This window comes from Glandiceps talaboti, chromosome 5, assembly GCF_964340395.1.
Source record: "Glandiceps talaboti chromosome 5, keGlaTala1.1, whole genome shotgun sequence".
NCBI lineage: Eukaryota > Metazoa > Hemichordata > Enteropneusta > Spengelidae > Glandiceps > Glandiceps talaboti.
Genome location: NC_135553.1, coordinates 22301925 through 22321883, shown reverse-complemented (window position 1 = coordinate 22321883; position 19959 = coordinate 22301925). Strand labels below are relative to the sequence as shown.

The following is a 19959-nucleotide window of genomic DNA, read 5'->3' as shown; positions in this document are numbered from 1 at the left end:
CAAATTATGTAGCTTTGCAAATGATCAAAGTTTTTGAGCCTTTGAGTTGACTGTTGGTCATTACACCTTACGAGAGGAATTGAGTTTACATGTTTTAAATATATGAGTGAAACGTCTTGAATTGACCAGAACACTTCACTGTTTATTGTAAATACAGGCACTCAGTTTATCTTTGGTTTAGACACTGTACTTGAAGTTCATAAATATTTCAAAAATGTCAGATAAATGACGCGTACGTCATGTCTGGGAAAATCCAAAGACCATTTCATTGTCATTGTAACAGACTGGCATTATATTATTTCATGGAATGCGCTTTGTTATAATTGAATTAAAAGCTTTAAAAGTAAAGTAAAACTTGTAAAACAAATGAGAACCATGTAGAATATGACATCACAAACAACAAGTTACACTTAATATATGTTACCATAATAATACATAATATATCTTTTCAAACATCCACAGATCAACAAATGGTAGAAGTTGGGCGTTTTGACGTAGGAAGAGACGTTTTCGATTGGCATACAGAAACTCCTCTTCAATGGCAGGGTATTGTTATAGTAATATTTCTTTATATCATATATTAAAATATATAAAACACAAATAGTAAAACGTCACATGGCTTACAAGGTGTATAACAACAGCTTAGTGATATGTTTCATTCTTTGTCTGTGAATTTAATTTTAACATCTCTATTGAACTTGAAAAAAGAATTCGAAATGCTCACTGTGTTAAACTATTGCTTAATAAAGGCCAAGGTCCACTATATAAAGAGGATTATGGGTAATGTATGCATATGCGGGAAATTCAAACTGCTGTAAGGAGCACTGACTTTGCCCTCATGTCTTCATCCCATTTTGCACTGAAAAAGTTTCACATGGCTCTCATATTTCATATATATTGTTTGTAAATATATAGTGATGCAACATGAGTAGAAATAACTGACGTTAACTAAGTTTGGTAGCCAATATAGCAGGTTTACCGTCAAACTGACCCAAAATTTGTTTCAAATTTGTCTAGTAAAAACCGTTGGCCAGTTGTCAATTAGGCTTACAAGTTACACAAAGCATGATAAGACACTGTGAATGGTGCAAATAAACAACGTGCGAAATGCCAAATACCGAATGCAAACAATAAAAGCGAACAAAAGAGTCTGTGTGCACTCTGTTAGCCCGATATTTTGCCTAAAATCAGGCTCACATGTGCGAACGGTACGTGAAAATGATACATTGTTACTGAAATAGAATGACATAAAATGAAACCAAAATGTTTCTCAGTTTGATCGATGTACGTTCTGGGTTGCTACACTCCTTAGTAAAATCACAATTTCATACAACCTTTTGTGCGCGCGACAAGTGTTTTCTGTCAAGTAGTTGTGTCGTTGACGTACCTATACCTAGTAGGCAGTGATGTAGATAATAGCCGGTTACCTACCGGTCACAACGCCCAGCTATAACTTATAAGTATAACCACGTACAACAGTTTAGTTGTGGACCGGCTAAGGAAAGTACTAAAACCTGACGACCATTGAAAAAAATTCTAAGGTCGGGAAATTAAATATGAGTTTCCCAGCAGTACTAATAGCAAGTAAAATATCCAAAGTGTAAAAAAAAGAAAAGAAATAAATCCATAATTATTTGGAAAACATTTGAGGATTACGCGGTAAAACAAGACTGGCCACGCTATCGCTAGCGAAAGCCTTCGAACTAGTTTCATAGGGACCGGACGTTGAAGGAAGCGCGAAGCGAAGTGTGGGGTCAATGTGACGTCTCATGATGTATGATGCAACAACACGACGTTTGCGTAGAGTAGAACTAAATGTTTTCTAAACTTCAGCGGAAAGAAATTTTGTCAATCGGACACTGACTATTTTCAAATTCTTAAAACATCTGAGAAAAATGAAGAGAGGAAGCAAAATGTAGCACTGACAGACAAGATATACGTACGGTTCGTGTACAGGAGGCGAGGCACACCGTGTGGTGCAAACTGGACAATGATCGTGCGTGTCACGTGTATGGCATCAGATGTAATACATGTAGCTAACCAAATATTCTCGGAATGCAGCCTTTCTTGTAACAAGTATTGGAAATTGACAGAAACCTGAGGATTTTATGACTGAATATATTTCGATCAAGAATTCCCATACTTTCAGTTAAATTTTCTGATGACCCCGAAGCAAGACATGTTTGAAACATTTAGTGCGACATTTGATACTGATAAACGAGTGATATAGTTCATAAACAAATCTAACGTTGGCAACTCTTTTATTTCTGTAATGATCATCAAATTTCAAGGACAACTGTCTATGTTGTACACATAGATCATACATCACTGCCTAGTCTAGTTCCTATACCTGTCGACTGCTACGATCTCTAGCTCTGTGCATGTTGTGGAGATGAACGTAACGCGAACTGACAAGACTACAAAGTACAATCATGGAGGCATCATAAATATTTGTTTCATTCAAATTTGAAAGTTGAGAAATCGTATTAAATTCTTTCCAGATTTCTCAAAAATCGTTTCCATATGTTTTGGCACTATCCAGCAATAATCCTCGTCATGTAAATGACATCGACTGACATCGTAGTCAAACATACGCACGGAGACAGAGCGGAGACCAAACAAGAGTCCGTACTCACCCCATCACGACGTATGCATTTATGCGTTTGTTTTGAAATAGCTGGGGTGGTACTCGTACACATCGGGATAACTCGGAGAAGCACATGTTTGTGATTTTATTGACTGTTTTCTGAGATGGGACATTGGGTTTGGAAATACAAGTTTAATCAATCATAAAACAGCCATAACAGATACTTTCAAAGAATTAGAACACGGAAGGAAAATAACGAACATCAACGACATTTCTACCAAACTCGAGATCGCAGTAAGTAAGGAAGTGCAAAGCTTAGTCCGCTCTGACCCGTGCGATACTTGTGAAGTTAATTTTGAAGTTTTCACGATTATGTTGTCAAAACACGACCTACATGTAATCTGTAAAAAAACAATTCTCATCTATCTAACGATTTTGGTGTGATAACGATCGACCAAATGCCGACGCTCGTGTGTACGTGTGCAACTGTAATCTAGTACCTTGTACAAATGATACAAGTAAGTAAGTTTGTCGTACCCAAGAATTTCAGTTTACAATTTCAATGATACAAATTGTCACTGTGTAATAGTGTTTGGAGTGTGTTAGAACAGGTCCCTCAAAATATAATTTTTCGGGTTATAATTTGTATGTATAAGTTTATAGAAATACGTGTTTCACCCAGACTGGGTGTCTGGCCTTACGTACGCACCGGAAAAAAACGTAGCAGAAACACTGCCACTAGACTTGAAAAAAAAATATAACAAGGGACTCTTCGGATTAGGCAAGAACTACATGTAACCAATATGTGTGAACAGCCACTAATATGTTGATAAACTACCTGGGTCGGATTTACCAAATGCTCCTCCCAGATAAACAAACGTATTCCGTTGCACATGCGCAAACCTACTTCCGTAGCGTGGGCACATAGCCTGTTTGGACCTTGGCCTTTAAATACGCCTAAAATATGAATTCCCCTATTATGTTATGCTGTGAAAATTGACGACACACTTACCCCTTTTTGAAAACCTATGTCTATACTAGGGAAGATGCCTCCCACAGATGGAGTTCACGCGATTCATGTCACGGTATTACCACCAGAAACAGTTCGCATTGCAATGCAATCGGCTGCGGGTACTGGACTTATTTTTGCCCTCATATGTCTTACCTTGAATATTGCCTACCGAAAGAAAAAGTAAGTTGTCACTTGTTTTGTTATCCTATAATGGTAGTTTATCTTAGTATGTGCTTTGTCTTGACATTCTCGCACAATGTTTTCTAGTTCCTACAGGAGAATATATTCATCCATAAATCTACTACATTACTACTTAGTGTACCCGCCTAATTATTAACGTATCAACTTGCTGAATTAAAAAAGAAGAAGCAAGCAATGAACGTTTGTGGCCCTCACTACTTAAGTTTATTATATCCTAGCCTACTGGTATGGTTGCCACCCTGTGTACGCAGCAGTACGTGAATAAAGACTTGCATTTCTAAGCAAGATACAAGCAAATCGTCAACCAATATGTTTTTAATGAACGATACCTTTCAAATGAAAACAAGCTTTTATTATTTAGTGAAATTAATTTATGTATACTACTTTACGACTCTTCCTCATTGTTTCAACTGTGCTCTCAATTTCATTTAGCGGACATCTTATACACAAAGAAAGCGTCTGCATACCATAACGGTTAATCCATGAAAGGAAATATCCTCTTAACACTTTTACATTTACATGACAATGGGTATATGTACCAGGGTTAGTAATAGAGCTAGGGGTGGGTAAAAACAGAAATAATGTTCGAATTGGTACGGTAACGTTGTTACAGTAAAAGTGTTTGCCGGGTTAATGGATTTCACACTGAACTTTTGGGGTTTCTATTGTGAATAATGCAATTAAAACATGATAATGGTAAGAGGTTATGTAACAGGGCTGTAGATAAAGTTGACTCTCTGGTGGATTACTTAAAACTCGTCATATTCGAAGTATAACTTGGTTATAGGAGAAGACAAGCTCCATTATTTAAAATAATGGAGCTTCGAATTCACCCAACAATGACTATTATTTTCGGGTAATGGCCTCTGACTTGACCCATAATTATCAATGTCATTTACAGTAAGACAATGAATATCTTTATGTTTACAATCATGGTATTCCGTAACATAAATACAATGTTTGCAATAATATCCTATTCAACATATCTTTAAAGAGTGATCAAGATATCCAGTCCTCTACTGAACAACTTCATCGCTATAGGATGTATTCATCTGTACGTACTGATAATACTGTATGGAGTTGATACATCGGACATGTCATCTATGGACTTTACTGTACAGTGTCATGTAGGTTAATTATACTTCTATACAGTTCTTAAAGTGGCGCAGGGTGAGTTGGTAAGTTTTTTACTTGGTTGATTTACCAAACACCAACACCCCCTCCCCCACCAAAAAACAAAACACAAGAAAAATCATCACCAACAACAACAACAACAACACCAACACCAACAACAATAATAATAATAATAATAATAATAATAATAACAACAACAACTACTACAACAACAACAACAACAACAACTACTACTACTACTACTACTACTACTACTACTACAACAACAACAACAACAACAACAACAACAACAACGACGATTATAATGAACTGATATGCAAGTCAGGGCATGACTTCCATGCAGAACAAATGATTTTCTAGCATTATTAGCATTGTTTAATACCAGCACGCTGTTTGGTGATTGCGAATTGGAATATTTGCTGTAGATAAACATGGTTATTGATTCTGTGTTGTGTTAACTACCATGCAACACACACACACACACACACACACGCACATGCACGCACACACGCAACACTGATCATATACTAGGTATACACTTGTGTGTTACTCCCTTCCTTGTAGGCCAGACCCCTCCTGTTGTCACTTGGTGTGTCATTAGCATTTGGAGCAATCTTTATGAAGAATTACAGGGTCTTTGCAATATTCAAGAGAGCGGTCGGAAAATTCAAGCAAATAGTAAGAAGTAATCTGATATACTTTTATGTCACGAAAGCCAACTTTTTTTCTAATTAGTACAAGATGGGGAGGGAGAAAGAAATCACACACACAGATGTCACAGGTGTAACTTGAACTTGTCTAATTTTTCTTTGTACAGCGAAATTGCTTGTACAAAAAATATGTCTAAGAATACACTTGAAAATTGTCATGGCTGGTTGTGGCAAACAAAACTTCTCACAATGTTCGATGTAAAGACTCTTCTTTGTCTTGTATATCGAAGCACAGACTTGGGACACAGTGTGGATACAGCAACACACACAAAGCATAGGCGAAGCTGTTCACTGACGAAATGTTCAGTTCCACACAGTGTATTTTTCAGTCTCGTCAAAACATTTGAGTTTCCAGGCAATAACAGAGTTCAGCACTTCCCCATACAGGAATCCAACAAGATATTACACCAACGTTGTAGGTTTACCACAGACCAAATTCAGAAGTGCAGCTCCCAGAACTGTCAAACATTTTCCCGTTTATACCAGCGTCAAAAGAACTCTCTTGCCACACACAATCGGATTATTATAATTGCCACCAGGTGTCCTTCATAGTATATGTAAATTTTGACAAAGTTGTTTATCTATTTCCAGTCATCTGAATCACGTTCCGATTTCCATAACTTGTCAACAAGGCTGACCGGTTAACCTTATGTCACCGACACCGGCCAATAAACTTTACTAAATATCACCACCTTGTGACATTTTAGTAGAGTTGGATTTAAACGACGATTGTGTCTCTCATTCTTTTTAACATATGAACGATACAAACAATCGTTAGGCGGGAAGCAAACTCAGAAGAATATATTAATCTTTAAATTATTACAATTCTCAACATCCTTCGCTAATTTAACACTCTTGGTCCTTGAATCAAGTATATGTGAGAGAAGTCCACCGAATTGTAATCATGTAGATGCCATCATATAGTGTGAGGACGAAGGGTACAGTCCATGCATTCGAAACTAGTTAGGTCGTGAAGTCATTTCCAGTTTTGGCTTTTCTTTGGTCAGTCCGGTGAAAGTGAACAAAAACTATGGGAGTTGTCGTGATTGACTCACATGATAGGATATCAGTCAACGGTAATTGTTTTGGTTCGAGCGTTTTACAGCAAAATATAATATTCCTTCATTTTTCTGAGAGCGAAAATTAGTCGAAATTGCTTTGAAATCGAATTCGGTGACACAAAGTTTAATATGAGCACATTTTGTTCCATTAATATTGCAACAGCATGTGGATGACACGAGGCTAATCTGTGGTATTTCTATCATGGTAATTTTGGACATTATTACGTCAGTTACCTGGATAATAGTAGACTCTATGTACGATACTATTCACGTATTACGAACCGAGGTAAGATCACCAATATAAAGGTTTTAGTCTTCACAAAAAATGAATTCTATCAACATATGTGCATGTATATAATGTACCTTCCCCAATGAAGATTTAATTTGAAATAAAATGACTAAATACTTTTGGAGAAGAATGAATACTAGATCAAGTACTGTGTCATGTGTAGTTGCAAAGATACAAGAACTACAACACCTAGAAGTTGTATACAATGTCTGTTATCGTCGCAGATAGTATTCAATGTTGTCCGGTATTTAGTTTTTGAATGGCCATGTAGTAATTTTGCGTCATATTCTAAAACGTTTTTGTCCAAAATCTATTTATAGTGTCCATCTATCTATCTATCTATCTATCTATCTATCTATCTATCTATCTATCTATCTATCTATCTATCTATCTCAATCTCCATCTAACTTATATCTATGTCACATCTTTGTTTTCTACAATTTGTATAAAGCTGTTTAGTTATATTTTACACTATTCGTGTTTAAAAGCCTGAAAAGACATGACTATTTTTCGTTGTTTTTTGTCTTTAGATGGTAACTGATGAGAACGGACATGATTTCCGGTACGTCTACATGGCACATAATTGCTATTCAAAGTATTCTATGATTTGGGTAACTATTCTGTTCATCTACAAGACATCTCTACTTGTCTTTGGAGTGTTCTTGGCATGGGAAATACGGTCCGTCAAGATCAAATCGTTAAATGAAAGTAAGAAATGACTTTGTTTTCTTTATTTTATTTAATAAACAGATGTTTTTAGTCATGGACACCCAAGTGTGCTACTGTGATGTGTTCTTTCCGTTCGTCTGTGTGTCCACCTGTATCTCTGATGGATAAAATTAAGCATTTTCACCTAAACCTGGCAAAAATGTCAGGAACTATATAGGCCACATGTGGGACTCGCTTTGATTCTCAACCTTCTCGAATGGCCGAATGGTGGCCATCTTTGTCGTAAAAACACCAAGATTTTGTCCACTAGCTCAATAAATAAACTCATTTCAGTGTATCAACCACGTTATCCATGTACAATACCTCGTGTATACTGTTATTCATCAGAATTAAATTAATTAAAAACCACTAGATGATGAAATATTCAGCCTATGTCTATTACATGGGAGATGTATAATCATGAAATGATGGTCCCAGTATTCCTTTTCACCCTCAGATCTATCCATGGACGTGTTACTTATTTTTTTTGTTATGAATGTTATTTATGCTAATTATGTTAATTAATGAAAACCTTATTTTCACTCCAACACTTTAGATTTTGCTAGACTTTTGATATGTTGCTGAGCGTTATATTCTGAGCAAGATGCACTAAAATTTTGTTGCAATTATGTCCGGGCTAAACCTTATTTTGACTGGTCTATGACGAACCTTCTAGCGAGACCTTTGGAAGGCCTTTGACCTTGACCTTTAATTCAATGACAAAATCGGCAGAAATGTTCAAAGAGTATATTTACACCAGTCCTCTGACATACATGCATTGACCCATTTCAACCAAACATGGTAATTTGCACAATTAATCAGCCATAGCAAATCACAATGTACTTACTGTAAAGCTTGTTCATAAAGGTCTTACTTTTGCAAGATATCTAAAGTATGCACGCTTCACATTCCACATGTGACATGACTTGGTTCAAACATTTACCATAACAAAGTGAGCATGTTCTATAAAGCTTTTTTGCTATTAGTTTTGATGTGTGATTTACATAATTGATTATTTTCGGTAATTCGGCAATATCTTTAGTGTGCAAGTCTCAAATTCTACATAGTTTGGCATACAATTGATCAATTAAGGGGTGTATCATGGATAATAGCTTCTCAGAAATTTGCATTCTGACAATTAATGTATGTAGGGGCAAATATCTAGAGGCTTTTTTCCCCTTACAGAAGGTATTAAATTTACGCCTGGTTTATCTCGGTTCTCTGATTTTGTAGCTTTGTTTTATGACAGCTTTTGTATTTTGTATGTTTATAATTTCCCTGTTTGTATGGGTCTTGAGTCTGATTCAAACATCAAATAAATACATAAATAAATAAATAAATAAATAAATAAATAAATAAATAAATAAATAGCATGACACATAAACAGTTCGACGAGGTGATGTAATGCAAATAAAATATCGATGAAACCCTAGTATACCATCAAGTATGCTAACAGTGTCAGGCGATGTTTAATGTATTTAAGCATATCTTTATTTTCACGCGAGCAAAATAACTCGTACTGTGCTCAGCTTGTGCACGTTTGAGTCACTGTGCCCTTCCTTTCCATTCTAGGTAGACAAATTGCCTTGTCAGTGTATGTGGTTGCATTAGTGTCGTTCATCTATGCACCTGTCCAGTACTTCATGGATGACAACGTAACTTTCATATACGTCTTTACTTCTATTTCAATATTCGCTGCTAATACAATTGTACTTGGCCTGGCTTTCGTGCCAAAGGTATGTAACAATTTGCATCCTATTTTTTATGTAACTCATTGAAACACATTTTTGTAATATCTAAAGTACACGTGTTTACCTTTCTGCGATTATCCAAAGAATATATATTATAATACCAGTTCTGTTGGTGGTCTAAGATGTTTCCAGTTATATACGTTTAGATATATGCAATAGCAGATGCTTACGCATATTGTAAGTATTTCTGTGGTGTATACAGTATTAGAATGATATCACATTATTGTTGAAGCCTAACTAAATAAATAACAGACTCCTTCACCTAGGCTTTGAGTAAATTTTTTTGGTTTGTTTAATGTTTACTTTTTTCTTTCTTTTTGACAAATATTTGCTTATCCTTTTTTTTCTTTTTAAAAAAAAAACATCTTTTCCCAACCAGTTGGCATGTAATAAAGTAATGATTTGAAAAGCTGGTTTTGTAGGTTTTTTCTTATTCAATTTTATCTTGTTCTTTTGACAGTTTTAGTAAACCAGCTTTACTTTGACTACCGTATTATTATTTATGCGTTATATATAAAGTGTGCCCTCAACCGGTGACCTTCCTTGTTCCTATTCACCATTTTAAATACCCTTTTCATGGTTGCAGTGGAAAAGGGAGAAGGGGACTCCGAACACCATCAATGTTAAATATGTGTATGACATTGCGTTTACCATGTAACAAACTATGGGTTGTTAGATCAAGTTTGTTAATAAGTGGAAATATTTTTCCAAGCTGGTTCAGAGTTGATTATTTTTTTCGGTATTAATAAATTTATTTGAAGGTCAGTTAGCCAAGTGACCGGTTTGTCAAGGTTATTGACCCTAGTATTAGGGTAAATTAGCAGGGTAAACATTGGCAATACGTCCCCGGACCGATACTTAGTTGACCCTTCTTTTAAGACGTTTCGGACCGTTTCAGTCGCAGTTCTATCTAACGAGACAGTGTTCCCGCTTTTGTTTGGCTTAAAATTAAATTTTGTTCATCAAGAAAAGATGAGAGTATTTCGAGTAAATTTAAATTATGATCAGCCTGGCTTTTTTCAGCATGGCTTTTAGCGGTAGAGGACTTCAGTTTAGTTGTGACAAGTCTGTTTTAAAATTTTTGTTTCTTTATTGTGCTATGGTCGGGTAGAGTTTGTTCAAGGTTAATATTTTCTAGCAGTTCCCAATATTTTGTTAATGCGTCTTTTAGTTTTGACGTTTTGATGTTGGGACTATTATGATGTCTTGAAGACTAGAGGAATCTCTTGAGTTGGTGTCCGATTTTGGAGATAAGTCGCCCTATTGGTGGTTGGGGACGAGGAAGACGTCGAGGGCGCTCAGTAGAATTAACTCATAAATAATGAATAAAGTAGTCGGAGTAAAGCATCAACAAAACAATAGTTAAAATTTATTTAGAAAATAGACACTACACCAGCTTTTCAAATCATCACTTTATTACAGGAATCTTGTAGGGAAAAGATATTTGTAAAGCGAAAAAGAAAATAAACAAAAAATGTAAAAGAAAAAAAAATATTTGTAAACAAATACGACCAATCCCAAGCCCCTGTGATCTAACCTCCTGATACAACGTACCACATTTTGGAAGTGACCAAACAATTATGTCAAATAATATCACATAGATGTAATAGAATTATAGAACTTAGTGATGAGGAAGAAGTAATGAATGTAAAAAAAAAACTTATTTGGTAATCCTAACATACCAGTTGTATGCAAAATCTTACAGATTAGAGCACTGAGGAGAAATGAAGATGAAGTCAACACTAGTACGATGGAACATGATACTGAGATGGATAAAAATCGTTCTGTTCGTCGATTGACTGTGGAATTTGATAAGGTACTTAAATAACTATGTATGAATGTATGTATGTATGTATATATATATATATATATATATATATATATATATATATATATATATATATATATATATATATGTTTTGTGTTGTAATTTTGCAATTTATTTCGTGCAATATATTTAATTCTCATTATCGTTATGTATATTTCAATAGACAATTGCTAATATTTTAAGGTTTTGTGTACATTCCTAAGCAATCAACTGTTCTAATGCCATGTAAGACAATTGTAATGTCATAGAAGGCATATATATATTGACATTAACATTATACTAGAGTAGTTTAATTTCATAAAGGTTTTGTATTCATTTTCAAGTATTTTCATTGGAGTAAAAGTTGTGTTTGCGCCACTTTATGTTAACTGCTTTAGTGGAGCAGATATCGGCAGATTGTTGGTGGGATCATTGAAATTGTGATAAGCTTGAAACTTGGCCTGAATGTTCCTTATGGGTTATTCTTTTAATCCATCCGATTGGACAATCGAAAATTCAAGATGGCAGCCATTTTTTCCAAGATGGCCGCCATAATATATTATGATCCATACACACATTGCAAAGTATCTCGTTGCTTTGGACAAAAAGTTTATTCACACAGTGTGTAAAGCTAGCTTCATTCATAATTGACATTTTGTTTTTCTGATAGAAAGTCGTCCGGCTTGCCGCATTGAAAGTGATTAACCACCAGCTTAGTACAGTGTTACCTGAAGAAGATGATGATCAATTTTGAATTTGTGTGTTTGAATTCATAATATGACAGCACAGTACATGTAGTGCTGGGGCTATATTTTTGAATGCAGGAGACTTGATTATTTTTGGTTTACAAAACCATGTAACTATCTACGATTATCTAAGTTTGCACCCACCCCCGTGTGTATAAACAAAAAGTGTATATGCAAATGTGTATGCAAATGTGTATGCAAATAGCTTATCATCGTGTTGAGCTATCCAATTTAAAAGATACTGATTATAATGTTAATGATACATAAGATGTCTGATCATCATATTGAACTGTGCCCAAATTTTACTCTCAATATATCATTATACAACTGTATGGCTATATTACCTATACTTTAACTTATACAGAGATATTTTCACAGACACACACATTCGCTTGGCTATTGACTGCCTCATAATTAAATGTATAATAGATAAATAAAGGGAACAACATTAATTTTGAGGGAATAAAAGACATTTTGATTTCATGTGAGGTTAACGTTATTGCTTAATTAGCAGATAGAGAGACTGTGTTTTCAAACTCTGATACTGCTTATGAGAGAGAGAGAGAGAGAGAGAGAGAGAGAGAGAGAGAGAGAGAGAGAGAGAGAGAGAGAGAGAGAGAGAGAGAGAGAGATTCGTATGGCTGTCACCCAACTCATCACTGAATATAGGCTTCATAAGTACTTGCGGCGATGTATGAGGGGGTAATGGGGCTCCGAACATGGACATAATTGAACCAGGTTGGGTGGTAGTTGGGTTAGAGATAACCAAATGTTTAGTTGTTACATACAGGTTGGAACCCTCAAAGTGTTGAGTTTGTTTGTATAGGGGAAACTATTGGCGATAGATCCACGGATCGGTAATAGTTAATCCTCGCTGAACGTTAAAATTTCGAAACCAGTTTTAGGGTCTCTTCATCAGTCGCAGTTGTTGTGATAAACTATCATTCCCATATTTGTTTGACCAAAGTTTAATGGTATTGTTCATCAAACAGAAATGCCAGCATTTCAATATTCCTATTATCTAGGTTTTTGTCGCCTAGATTTTTAGATTCGGCATGTTTCAATTTAGTGCTGACTAATTTGTCTTTTAAAAATCTTGTTTCGTTTTTGTGCTTTTTGTTCTTTTTGTATATGGTTGATTGAATATCTCATTGTCTGTTACTAAGTCCCAGTGTTTAGTTAATTGCTTCTCGTAGATGAGATGCGTTAATGTAAGGACTGTATGTTGTTTTGAAGACAATGGGATTTTATGTCTGGGTGTCCAGCTTTTGATATGTCTCTCTGTTTCGATAATGGACTCCCTTGATTGAGTTATTTACTTCTATTTCATTGGTGCCTCTTTTCGCCAGTTTCTCGGTGAAGAATTTCACTTTGTTTTGAAATTCTTCTTCGTTACTACATGTTCGTATGTATCTGATCGTTTAGTCTAGTTCCTATACTGTGATATCGCTACCAATAAACGTCCACTCACAGTCTAGTTCCTAAACAGTATCGTTCACTTACAGTACGGGTATAAAATTCATCCACAGCCACCCACGCAGTCATTAACGGTATCATGTCTTTGTTAATCAATCGCAACATTCTAACTAATAACACAGTTCCTCATAAAGTTAGTGTTTGTTGGGGCAGTTATGTAATGTCCAAATATGGTATATTTGGCAGCTCAACATGCTACGTATACACTGTTTACGTCGCTTTAGCAGCTGGTGGGGTCCATTGATTGGATGAACAACTTTTTATGCTGATTGAGGGACTTTGACCAGACTGTGGTTTCCATAGTTGGCATTTAGACTACTGATCGTTTGAACTCTGGTTTGAACCTCAATGAATCCATTACAAACTGAGTCTGGTGGCATGATTAATATTGCCTGTGTAAATATTGGAATAAGTCCGTTTGTTTAACATGAGTTTTAATATCTAACACTTTGTTGGTGTCGTTGACCTTTGTGGATTGTAAGAGCAAGATATGTTACTTCCGTGCCTGGGCTTCCCAACGAAAATTTATAAAAGTTGCAATTCGTTAGTGTGTAGCGTATTTGTGTACATAGATACAACGTCTAGAGAGACTAGTATCGAATAGTCAGGAACTACAGTAGTCTCAATTTTTTTTAATGATATCTGTTGAATCCTTATATTTCGCGCCGCGTGGGCTTTACGCGATCCTAGTAACCCATGTTATTTTGCCCCTTTCATATATTATTTGCAAAGTATCTCAATATTATCGATATCTTAATGTATTCAGGAACATATCTCGGGAAACCAAGGTTTGAGCTGTGTCATTGCCGTCCCTGTTGTTACGGCATTTAAAAGACTCAATTTTGAGTGTGTTGACTAATACCAGCATTGTACAGTCTGAATGGGTTTACACGGGTTGTTCAACTCAACTTGAAATTAATAGTGACCAAGTAAATACACCAATCTGCGAGAGACTATTTTGTTTATTGTTCACCTCTAGGAATCAGAGTTATGGAACTGTCTATTTATCATTTACCTTTACTTAGACCCTCTCGCCCCCCGGGCTCTCGCCAGTCCTCGGGGGCATCTCTATTAGCTAGCTGTTTTATATGTACCACTCTGTACCGAATATTGTACTAGAATATCCTTGTACTGTAGTCGATGAGGGTCCACAGTACAATTATGCAGTAGGTATCGATACATACAAAACAATCCTTTTAGCAATGCGATGCTCCGAGGACTGTATGAGTCTAGTCAAAGACATACCTCTTGAGTCCGGGATCACCATGATTAACTTTACAACACTGTCATGATTGGTAGATCTATGATTAGACTGTAAGAATAAGATACGTCGTGTTGTTCAGCCCTATCAGGCTTCTTAACCTGATGAGTGTTGGCTGAGTGTGGCACGAATGCCTGTATCTTACAGACTAAATCTATGTTACGAATATAAACTTATTACCTTGGACCGATGATGTCATCGGCGCGAGATAGTAATTGTCGTAGAATTAAGATAACGTGATCCGAAATATGTAGAAACGACAGTTGCAGTGTTCTCATACCATCTGCAACGCTTAGAGCTGTTTTCATATCACCTTTACCTACAACGATTTTTTAAGTGACAGCAGGGCTATCCGCAGCATGGCATCGGAAAACGAAAAACAGTTGGAATCAAACTTTGCAAGGACACAAGTCCAAACACCTATACAGAGTGTCATCGTTGATGTACCCAAAAAGGGGATAGTTGCGGCGTATATGCTTGGTCTACCGCTCGGTTGGCTTGGTCTTCATCAGTTTTATCTACAGCGCTATGGTTGGGGAGTAATGTACTTCTTCACTTTGGGTCTATTTGGAGTCGGTTGGGTGTGCGATTTAGTCCGTATGCCGTGTCTGGTTTGTGCTGTCAATAAGGATATTAAGGACAAAGCAGCGGGCAACCCTCCCCCTCCCCATAAACGATTAGACGATACATACATACTGTGTATTCCATTTGGTTGGTTAGGTAAGTGTTTCCTTATAAAAATGTCTACTTTAAATTACTACATGCATTCTTAAATGTGGTTGTAAAGCAATCTATATAACCCATTTCTGAATATCAATGTATGTAGATATGCCTATTCGTGTGTGTGTGTGTGTGTGTGTGTGTGTGTTTGTTTGTTTGCTTGCTTGCTTGCTTATTTGTATGTGTTTGTTTGTTTGTTTGTTTGTTTGTTTGTTTGTTTGTTTGTGTATGTGTGTTTGTTTGTTTGTTTGTTTGTTTGTTTGTTTGTTTTTTGATTGATTGTTTGACGTGGGGGAGCGAGGGGCTCGGAAAGGTATTCTCGTGCTTAAGTTGAAGCTGTTTTCAATAAATTTCTTGTATCGTATGCATGTAGTAAATGTAACTCATATACAAAGTACAAATCTAGAAGATAATGCATCCACTGTAAACTACATTTTGTGTATCAGAGAATATGTAACTGTACAATGTTCTTAATTCCATAATTAGTCTGTACCCACATAATAAGACAAACAGGTATGCCAACATATTTATTGGAAGGAGTTTTGGATTGGGAGAAGGGTGTACCTAAAACAACTTGAATTGTGAGTGTGGATCGTAATAGATTTGGGATTATTGTGACAAATTATTATACCGTCTTTAAAGTGATATATTGACCATGATTTAAAATAATACTTATTCAGGATTTTCCATGAAACATATTATAGACAGTAGAGTGCATGGATTTCAGACAAGTCACGATGTAATTAGAAGTGTCAATCAGTGACGTGTCACACGAATCATGAAACCAGGGTTAAAATGGTAGTTTAAAATGAAAATACTTACCTTTAATTTTTATTTATTTATTTATTTATTTATTTATTTATTTATTTATTTATTTACCTATTCTAGCAATAATGTTACTGTAAATTCACTCCTTCTATAACATTGTCTTCTGGGCTTGTTTAAACTCCCTTATAGTCCTCGGACCTTCGCATCGTTAAAATGAAAGGGTTGTTTTGTATGTACCGATATCGTCTACTGCATAATTGTACTCGAATGTCCTTGTTCAGTGCGCCCTCATCGATCACGTAGGGCTAACCATTCGTTGACTTGTCATCGCGAAGAAGATTAGAACGAGGAATGCTTGGACACAAAAGCTAGCTTGTCTTCGGACTTCGGTCTTCGGTTGTCTGATGTTTTTTGTACAATGAATATGAACAGTTCTATGTGTATTATAGTTTTAGTCCATCTTACACAGATTTTACATTTGTATTTCAAACTTTTTTGACGACAGTGGCAAACAAAGACTCGGTTGATCACGACAAGTAGGAAATGTGTCATTATATCAATGGTAAATAATCAACGTATCATATTTGTTCGTATGTTTTTATTAAATTTGAGGAACGACTGACAAAAAATATCGTCGTTGGATTAAAATTAATACAGAAATAAAACATTCAGAGTTTTGTGGATCGATTTTAGTATTACAATTTGGTACAAAATGAGAAATAAACTTATGGTCGACGTCATGTCAAAATAAACTAGAGAACACATACTTTGTAGATATTTGGAGTTTGGAAAGTAAAGACTACTTCAACACTCTCTATTGAATATATCTCGAACTCTGAACTCTTTATCATATTTCCATAATTACTTTCCTATTTTTTCTGTTTAAGGACTTCATCAGTTTTACTTGGGAAGACCCGGGTGGGGTTGTCTTTTTCACCCTGGGTATCATCGGTGTCGGTTGGTTGATAGATATAGTTCGTCTACCACGTTTGGTCAGCACTGTCAACGAATCACTCCTGGCAGAATACTTAGAGAAGCATCAACATAAAACTACTGGTCAACCTGGGATTACCATCCATGTCTATGATAGTGCTTCAGGTTCGGTGTATCCTATGGCAACACCCTATGGAATGACAGCTCCTGTCCCAGTCTACCCACGTGCACCATCTTACAATGTTTGTTATGGCAGCGTGATCATCACTGACCTATGGCCACCTTTGGCAACATAAGGAGGCTACAATAACACCGCTTTTGCAACTGACCCAGAGAACATACAAAAAAAATTATTTAAAAAAAAATTATTTTCAAACCATCTCTATCTTAATGACTGTACTAATATGTGTATAACTGCATATAAACAAAAACATCACTATGGTAACAAGAATGTTATCAACCAATCAGTGGCACGAAAAGCACCAATCTGATTAAAATCCGATGTGGTGAAAGCGGCTAGATGTCCTTATTTACCTCTATTCATCGTGTTGGGACGTTTGTTTTGTTCGGAGTGATCGTGGGAAGGCGGCGATCACTCCGAACAAAACAAACGTCACAACACGATGAATAGAGGTAAATAAGGACATCTAGCCGCTTTCACCACATCGGATTTTAATCAGATTGGAAAAGCACATGCTAAATGTGGATCAAAATTTGGGTGAGAACAACAGTAGAAATGTTGTTGCTGAACAAAAAGAATGATCCCCTTGGTACTTGGTTTCCTTATGAGATAAAACCACTTTACAGACTCATGACTTAATCCTGAGCCTGTAAAATATCTAGGAAATAATTCACATGAGAGTATGCTGATACATATTTGATATATCCTTATAGTCACTTGACTGAAAACGTAACTTTCCACATGGCTAATGATCGCGACATCAGCCTTACAGATTATTACCTTGTATACACACATGTATATTATGTTTACATAGATTTAGAGGTTGAGGGCGTCCTTCATATTGCCCATGCAATACACCTTCAGATAGACTGTCAACAGTCGTCTTGATTTCTTTGTAATTTTATCTTTAATACTATTTTTGCAGCTGAAATTAATAGAATTCAACATGGTGTGCGTTGGATGCTCGATGAAGTCGAGCCGACTGCAGTAACCCACCGTACTTTCATTTCTATGAATTATTCATGAGCTTACTTCAGCTGCGGTTTGCCAATTAAATTGTTTTCAATAGTTAACGCATTACTGTTATCGTGTTATTGTGGTAATAAACGATAGCAATAAACCAATGTAAATCAACTATCTAGTTATTTATGATTTCAAGTTTTGCGAGACTTTCCAAGCGAAAGACTATTAATTTGAAGATCCCCTTTTATATTCTTACAAAATGATGGCAGTGTTGAACGGTGTACTGTTTTTAGGCTTTATTCAGTTTATTCATTGCTAGATCGAGGAAGAATTACAGTTCATTTTTTTCAGTATATTAGACGATTTGATTTATATTTTGTGAACGTGACTAGTTCAGACACATTTTTTTTAAAGTCACACCTGAAATCACGTGTGGCATTGAAAATTAATTCTAGCTAGCTCCGGAACGTTTTAACACCGTTCAGCTAATTCCTCGTCATGGTATTTTGCAGAAATTCACTTACGCTTCTACACAATGAGGGGACACAATCTTACAATGTACTGTTTTGTACGTCAACAACAAAGAATGTGATATAAATATCAAAGCTCATCTCAAGCATATTCATCGTCGCAAACCAAGACCTTTTTATGGCACCGTTCTTTATCAAGCCGGTCCCTACTGGATAATATTTAATATTTCGAAGAAATAATAGCTCTGGTTTGTGAGAATGAAGCATATTATGCACCGTGTACATTTAGTAACGTAACATGTACTGTGTACATGTACAATTACAAAGCCCAATGCACTGCAGGGTGATTAGGTATACTCTATCATAACAAAGGGAATATTTGTTACATGTTTGCCGGGATTAGTCTGGCTAACGGAGGGGAGGGGGGTTGTGTGGTGTGACAGAATGACTATTTTTTGACAAGCGAATTTTTGTGTGAAGAATGAATTATTTCAATTACTGTTGATGTTAATAATTGTATATTTCAGTGGTATGCCGATCGCGAATTGTTCGTGTATATGTGATTGTGAAAGCTTGTACCTGTTAATATGGGGTAGAGTCTCTATGTTTTGTAGTTTTCGAGTTATGCAGTGTGTTAATATAATATATATTTCTTCGTTGTTGACGTTGATATTTGTCAGTGTATAAACAATCCAATAAATAAGCTGCCGCTCATCCCCCATGGTTTATAATTTTTCTTTGCCAATTGTATTCAGAATTCAGTACTGTACTGTCACTAGGTATTACGTTATCCAGTCTGGTCAGAACTTTCTTCAGAATTTCACAAGCACTTTTAAAATTTACGCTTCGTATGACCCACACTCGTGTAGTTTTGTCATTGACCAGAGTCAAGATGAAGTGAAATACTTGTACATTTGAACATGAAACCATAAAAACAAAAGAATTGTACATTTGTCACACCCACGTTCAGAGTCGTCTGTCTCACATGGGTATACGCGTGACGCTAATTTGCATGTCTGTTTGCGTTGAACTTGCTGGCCATAAAAACAAAAGAATTGTACTTTTGTGACACCCACGTTCAGAGTCGTCTGTCTCACATGGCTAAACGCGTGATGCTAATTTGCATGTCTGTTTGTGTTGTGAAGTGAACTGGCTGGCTAAAAGCAGTTTCTCGTCAAGGC

The 19959-nt window shown here is 36.0% G+C and overlaps 1 protein-coding gene across 1 annotated transcript; it reads left to right on the top strand.

Annotated features, from left to right (window-relative positions):
- Positions 1 to 409: 409 nt before the first annotated feature.
- On the top strand, positions 410 to 12126 carry LOC144436006 (gamma-aminobutyric acid type B receptor subunit 2-like). The gene is made up of 9 exons (XM_078124676.1): positions 410 to 546; positions 3629 to 3779; positions 4795 to 4927; positions 5499 to 5612; positions 6869 to 6991; positions 7525 to 7702; positions 9275 to 9438; positions 11159 to 11269; positions 11931 to 12126. Exons 1-9 carry the CDS (start codon positions 471 to 473, stop codon positions 12012 to 12014), a joined length of 1134 nt encoding a protein of 377 aa, XP_077980802.1. The 5' UTR covers positions 410 to 470; the 3' UTR covers positions 12015 to 12126.
- The last annotated feature ends 7833 nt before the right edge of the window (positions 12127 to 19959 follow it).

Coding starts and splice junctions, on each gene's coding strand:
- LOC144436006 (XM_078124676.1), top strand. CDS start 471: ATGGTAGAAGTTGGGCGTTTTGACGTAGGAAGAGACGTTTTCGATTGG. Junction 4,928..5,498: donor ACTTTACTGTACAGTGTCAT/GTAGGTTAATTA, acceptor CCTTCCTTGTAG/GCCAGACCCCTCCTGTTGTC. Junction 9,439..11,158: donor GCCTGGCTTTCGTGCCAAAG/GTATGTAACAAT, acceptor AAAATCTTACAG/ATTAGAGCACTGAGGAGAAA.